At 34.5% G+C, this 7,623-nt stretch overlaps 1 protein-coding gene across 1 annotated transcript; it reads right to left on the bottom strand.

The window, feature by feature from the left end:
• Positions 1–366: 366 nt before the first annotated feature.
• Positions 367–1,347, bottom strand: LOC133197669 (mu-type opioid receptor-like). Its single transcript, XM_061333801.1, has one exon. It carries the CDS (start codon positions 1,345–1,347, stop codon positions 367–369), a length of 981 nt encoding a protein of 326 aa, XP_061189785.1.
• Between the last annotated feature and the right edge of the window lie 6,276 nt (positions 1,348–7,623).

Raw genomic sequence — 7,623 nt, 5'->3', positions numbered from 1 at the left:
CAATAAATACATGCATAACGAATTGTAATTTGTGTCCTGACAAGTGCAATTGAAGTCCCAGTACGGAAATGGATTAGAATATGGTTAATGAAAAACAATTCATCATTACTGCAAATTAAGTCAACTTTTGCTAAAATTGAAGTATCAAAAAATATTCTGGCAATGAAATGTTGAATGGAAGTAATTTTTCTAATAAATAACCCCCCCCCCCCAATAATTATTGAGAAAAATAATGTTTGCTTAAGTCTGCGATTTTGATAATTGACTCCATTCTATACAAACCCCAACAGAGATTATGTCGTGCCGGGCTGTTTCAAAGTCTTTTCACAGTTACGAAGTTTTAACTTTTTTTCACTGTTCAGTCATTCAGTTCCCATAGCAACATGTAATACCCCTGACCTCTCGACGAAATCGTCTTCCGCTGAGGCAACAAAAGAAATGAATCACGTGATTTGTGTACTGTAACATGCTGAATATTGTTCGGACCAGTTCTAACATTTGTAGTTCTGAATTGGTGACCACCTGAATCCAGTATGGCAGGGAAATTTTAAAAACAACGAGAGGAAGAGTTAACAAGAAGAAAGAAAAAATTATGATCAGGAGCATGATAGTAATCGAAGAAGTCTTCAGAATTCTTCTACTGTCATTTGATGGAATTACACTTTCTTCAGGCACAGATGGTGTGTTCTGGGCAGCAACACGTTTGTTTGTTTGAAGAACTTTCCTAGAAATCATAATCGAACACACCAGCATGACTAAAAATGGGATTAGATTACACACAATTAAGTCCACCCAAGGCCATACCTTCATGGTTATTTCGTTTTCGTATGTGCATGATGAATTTTTAATAGTAACCGTGGCAAAAAAATGGCTGTTGACAGAAATTAAGACTAACACCAAAATCAGTACGACGTATGGGGCCTTCTTCATTGTGGAAAAAAGATGTGCTTTGAAGGGAAAACAAACTAGAACAAATCTGTCAAGGGTGACTGTCATCAAAACCCAAGAAGAAAAATCCATTGCAAAGTACACCAGAAAAGCATGAATCTTACAGCTCCATATCGATAAGGTGCGAATATCGACGGAGAATGCAGAGCGAATCCAAAACCGTAGCAATCCCGTATATAGAACCATCAGGTCTGCCACTGACAACATTGTTAGATAGAACATACAGGTAGACTTCCTGAAGGATCGGCGTGTTAGAATGAAAATGCTGGCAGTATTTCCAAAAGCACCAACAACTAAAAGGACCGGAGAGAAATATATCCATATATCAAGGGAGGTCTGGAAATCCGCAGAATTGTTGATTGTTGAAGACTTGTTGCTGAAACTAGTATTAGAGGACATGACCGTAGAGCAGATCATATTGGTATAACATTGGAGACATGCTCTCCTCTCTTACACCTACCTTTGAATGAGAAAAATGTTTTATATTCATATCCCTTCAATATTATATGACTTTCAAAGTAACAGATGGTAAATGATACAAGACGTTTTCTAAGGAAAATCTTATCATAAAAATGAAAATAAAATAATAGTGGGCCAAGTATAATAGGGTACAACCAAACAACCATAAACAAGATTTTTATGGAACCTGAGAAGACAGAATCAATACCATGAATAACCCTAAAGTTGAATAGACCACACTTTTGTATTTTCTTGATGATGAGATTTAAGGAAAAATATGGTTCAGACTCGCCAGAAATTATTCTCTCAAGAGTTTTGTAACGGTACTTTATTGTTGCCAATCCGTTACGTATCCAAAAAGAATATTTTTCCTAAATGAAAGTAAAACTTTCCCCATAACCTGATTGGATATTTTAATTTATTTGAATATCCATATCTTGATAAAAATCAATACTGAACTGAAGACTTAGAGAGTAATTAAGTTTCATTATCTAAATAGACTGGTATCAGAGAAACATAAAATCTACTCGGGCCACTATCTGCAGCACTAGCTATTTCCCCCCACTGAGTAGTCGATTCCATGGTCAGTCACAATGGACATCCACTATGGAAACAATAAGGTCAACAAGCAACCGAAACAAATTCAGCTCTATTTGGGCCACTAAATTGATTAAAATACATATATCCACTTTTCTTTCTTATGCATGATTCCTTTATTTATCCTTTCTTTTCAAACTCATTTTCTTTAAAATGGAATATGGAGGTAACAAACAATATTCCAGCTCAAAATCCATTTAAACAATACAAATCGGGAGCAGAGCAAACACATACCTCCAAAAACAACAGAGGTGGGATCAGGTGCCATGGAGGAGTGAGCATCCCCTGCCGACCGGTCACATCCGCCGTGTGCTCCTTGTCATGGTCGGGAAAAACGGAAAAAATCTGTAGACAATTCAGTGTGTAAATAACGGCCTAACAATTAGTATGAAAAACGTCAGTCAGTTAATGATAGGTTGTATTTGCTGACAAGGTCAATGTATCGGCCATAAAACTTGCCAAATGATGACTCCAAACGAGACTGTTGATATCCTTGTTTCATCAACTTGTTTGTCAATACATGTAGCTTACCTCAATTTAGAAATTGTTCATACGTTGAGTTTGCTCTTGCGTATCGGATAAACTGACTGGGAGACATAATAGGGCTCTAATTGGCGACTTATTTAGTCTCCATGGCTTGAGTTTCTTATTGGCGCCTAAAATTTCTCCATAAGTCGCCAAATTGGCGACCATTTTAAATTTACTTGGCAATAGTCGAATTCCGGAATTATAAACATTTCAACAATGTTTTGTTTATTTATTTGTTTTTTTTCTGAAGGGGGATTCTAAATCCTAGTTTACTGCTATCTCCTACGTTACCATTCCGTCAAGGGTTGGGGGCACAAAGATACTCTTATGACCCTCCACTTTCAAAAGTGGAAGGAGCACTAGACACCTCCTTCCCATGACTGTGCCTCATAAGTCCTTACATTGTTTAATATCAGCTTTTAGAGTTGGCGCCTGAGAAAAATTTGCCTAGCGATAAAAATTTGCAATGGCGACTAAAAATTTGCATTGGCGACTATTTTTTTACAAGGTGCCAACTGGCGCCTTTTAGAGGTCACTTAGAGGCCAGCATAAACCCCATATGCAGGTGATAAGGGTGTTTTGCTACATAAGTAAGGTTGACGATTGAAAAATTAAAGTCATCACGTTTATCATAAAGCTTTGTTGTTAGGTAACCATTAAAGTCTTTTTCTAGTAAAATATCCAAATATGAAACAGATCTGTCAAACTCTGACATATATCTAAATGTCGAGTTGAAGGCGAGAGCAAATGTTTTCTTCTTCTCAAGTAGAAGTTTTGAAAAAATTCTGCTTCATATGAATAAAAAAAATATATCTGCTATTAAGGGGTGCAATTGGTACCCATGGGAATTCCAACAGATTGTTGGAAGACCTGATCTTCAAAAACTACAGTCAGTTTTAACAGAAACTCAGCCATCTTTTAAGCAACTCAGGGTTCTCCATCATTTCAAATTTAATTGTGGCACAAGGCTTACGCGAAGTGCTAATATTGGCGGTCATTTCGCGACCAAACTAGTGAAGAAACCATGAAATAAATTTTCAAATAAATTGAAAAACACACATCCCTTATGAAACAATAGATTAATATAAAAATTGCATTAATTATTTGTCAATATGATTGATGAATTCAATAATAAAAACAGTTAATCGATATCAATTGAACATAGTGTAAAACAAAAATTAGATGTTTCCATGATATACATATATGTATGTATACTGTGAAAAAGACACCCCCCTTCCCAAACATATATGTACTTATAATTTAACAAATATTAGCTTATAGAATTTGAAATTAATAGTACCGCTAATAACAAGTTTTTAAGCATTTAACCCTATTTTTTTTCTAAATGTTTACAAAAGGTAAATTATACACCTACAGTGTTAATTAAAGGACAGAAAATTCTGGTAGGTCAAACAATCAGGCTTACATCAGATCTATATTTTTTGCAATTATTGGTCTGAAGACTGAAGTACATGTGTCTTAAAACTTGTGATTTAAAAAAAACATTTAAGCAGTTACGAGTCATAAAATTATATTTTTGTGGGTCTACTAATTTTTCAACAGTAAAAAAATACATGACAAGTAACAATACACCTACCATGTTTTAACTCGCAGTACCAATGCAATTTTAAATACATGGTTATCTATAGAACTATTAAAGCATGAATTAATTAATATTTAAAATTTCATTTGTAATTATCGTGAAGTGTGAATAAAATGACTTGTCTCTTTTTGTTCATGTGTCCAGCGAGGTCTAGAAGATAATTGATTTTGCAAGCCAAACAATGGGCCCTAATTAGAGTAAATTAACAGTTTAGCAATAGAAACTGAAAAACGGTACATAATTCAGAGGTTCATTTGATTTATAAATTTATATATTTTTTGTATTGACGACGACGATCTTACTGTGGCGCTAATATTTTAACTGTGGCGGAACTATGGCGCTGATTTTTTAACTGTGGCGCTACAGAATTTAACTGTGGCGGGGCCGCCGCGTGAAACGGTCCATGGAGAACCCTGCAACTTCAGAGTACTTGTGTGTACAATCAGAATGTTTTTAACAAAGCAATTTTGAAAATGACCAATGGCAAGGTAAATATATTTACGAGTTCCATTTTTATTGAAAAAGCAATGTCTATGATGTCAAAAAGCCCGTGACTTTAATTTATCGTGGGGAACCATGATAAAAACTCTCTGGAATAACATACATGTAGGATCAACGTATACCGGGTTCACAAATATTAGTGGCATTTTTATTACAAGGAGTGTTAGGTTATTTCTTTTATTCTGGAAATTATAGTGATTTAAAAGTTTGTTTGGAAAGACCAAAACAGATTTCTGACAATGTGGACGGACCTTGTTCGTAAAAATTCTTATGTTTTCAAAGACCTTGGAAAGTTGAATCGTGTTGGAAGAATCCATCTTTGTATCGTTTGAAACCCAACTTCAATCCTGTTCCTACCTCGTGTGGGCATCTGATCCTAGTAGGCTTCTTAAAAATCCTAGAAGTCAAATAAATTGGCCTTGTTATCCTTGTGACGACATATACAGTTGAACATCGGTATCTTGAATACTGATATCTCGAATACCATGTACATTTTGAAGTGATTTAGAAGTCCCAACTACTCATTCCTTAAGTATTTACCCTCGATATTTCGAATCCTCGGATATCTCGAAGTTTTTTCTTGGTCCCATCGAGTTCGAGATAACGAGGTTTGACTGTACATGTATGTTTTTTTTTTAAAATCTCATCTACAAAAGCTGTCACCACAATAGAATAATGTCTGACTCTGTTGAAATTCTTCTTTCCCGCCATTTTCATATAAGTTCAGAATTGAATAAATTCTGACATCTTCTCATTATGCAAATTTAGTCCAGCAATGTAGGTGTTGTTAAAGGCAGTATTTCTAAATCTTTGATTCAGTGTCCATGTTCGAGTACTTAACAATGATATTTAGGTTGGAACTACATGTATAATAGTTTTCCAAAATATAGTATGGATAACTACAGTCAAGCAGTTTTTTGTAAGGGTTTCTACAGAAAGTATTCTATCATGTGCTTCTGTCCTCGGAATCTTTACACGAAAAATGAAGTGATCCTTAAATGAAAGAGTATATAACAGGACAACTTTGGAGCATTGAGGTCAGATGGTCAAACTCGTAAAATACAATACAATAATTCTTTGAAATCCTTTCTTAAAGCTGAACACGATTCGTAAAAGGAATTTGTCCTCCATATTCGATTTTTCGCTCGGTATATCTGAGAGCCACTATATAAGCCGCTCACTAAGTCACTGTTCAGTATAATCAGTTGTCACCGGTGTAGACGGACGCATGCTACACAGCACTCGGTAACGAGAAAAAAAACTGTGTACTTCTTCTACGGCAGGAGAGTAAGATACCAAAGAAACTTACAACAGTTGCACAGGTCAGTGCATTACAATTATAAACTCAAATACACGTAACTGCAATAACATAAATAAACAAAGGCAATGCAAGATGACCAGCACGACATGTGTCGCCAAGCAGTCAGGTGTAACGAATGCGAAGGCTATATCCCGGTGCTGATATTGTAGATAGTATAATCGAATATGGCGTATGCCTATTTACGAATCGTGTTCAGCTTTAAGTCAATCCTTTCTTTTCTGTGAATAACGTCTGAATGAGAGCTTTTATTTTTAAGTGTATTTTTTTTTAAATCTGATACTATTACTATAATTTATCCCTGAGGATAATAATTGAATATTTTTCCGTTTACACCATTAAACATGATTCTATTTACGTATTATTCGAAAGGAAATACATATAAATAAAAGTATTGAAAGCCCCTGTGATATTTTATGGGTAAAATTCAGAAGTGAAATATTGAAGAAGGTGATTAATTTTTTCACTTGTTTCTCAAGCCTGTCATTGTGTTGTTTATCTGTTGGTTTTTGATTTCCTTTGGTCTGAATAGGCATTTAGAATTATTTACACACTGAATTGTCGTCGGATTTTTCCCGTTATTTCCCGATCATTACAAAGAGCACACGGCGGGTGTGACCGGTCCACAGGGAATGCTCACTCCTCCATGGCACCTGATCCCACCTCTGTTTTTGGAGGTCTGTCTATGCGTGTTTGCCCTGCTCCCAATTTGAATTGTTTTAATGGACTTTGAGCCTGAATACTGTTCGTTATCTCCATATTTCACACATACATATGGAAAGCCTATAGAACAATCAAATAGAAAATGTTTTTGTACTCAGTACACGCTCTCTATATTGTTCACCAATATTCTTTTGTTTTAATTGTTTCTGACAGTAAAAGAATTGCAAATTACAGTGAAAAGTGGGTTAAATTACTGTCAGCCTTTTCTATCAAAGAACAATATACCAAATAGAAAAAAAGATTATATAACACCAGAAACTTTATATATTGTCAGAGCCGATAAACTGATGCATTATCACAAGCATTTCCTCATGATTGTTTTGATATTGCATGAAATTCAATAGAGGAATACAAGCATATTTTTCAAATCCTCAGGTTACGGAAAAAGCTAACATGAGTTGATCTGCATACAATTAGATTTATGTTTCTTTAAATACAAAAAAAAAAAAAAAAAAAAAAAAAAAAAAAAAAAAATCATAGGCCACACATACTTCTTGGCATATTCAATCATTCTTGATATAGTTATATACATGTAAACTATTGTAAGATTTCTAAAAATAATAATAATAAAAACAAACAAAAAAAATTTTCACTGCGAGTTTAGTGTCATCCAAGCATTATGAAATTGAATAACACTAAAAGCAGAACCAAAACGAACAGAATAAAATCAATGCACGGTATGTTAAGCTAGACAGACTGGAATTATACAGCAACATGTTGGCTGTGTTTCAGTAAATGACAAATGATACAAGTTTTTCTACGTGAAAATCTCTCATCACCTGTTTTAAGAGAAAAGACCCTAAAATATGACATGAAAATATCATTTCACAGGTTTTGAAAGCTTTCAAACATATCCTGCTTTCAATGTTTTTAAAAATGTTTTTTTAAAATAATTATTTAAAAAATCAAAAGAGGAAAGCCAGACTCCTGAAGGACAAACGGAAAA

The sequence above is a fragment of the Saccostrea echinata genome, unplaced genomic scaffold, assembly GCF_033153115.1.
Source record: "Saccostrea echinata isolate AGI-Se365-2 ecotype Australia unplaced genomic scaffold, CSIRO_AGI_Sech_v1 ptg000001l, whole genome shotgun sequence".
Taxonomy (NCBI): domain Eukaryota; kingdom Metazoa; phylum Mollusca; class Bivalvia; order Ostreida; family Ostreidae; genus Saccostrea; species Saccostrea echinata.
Note: the sequence above shows the minus strand (reverse complement) of the source record. Positions and strands in the feature narration are given on the sequence as shown.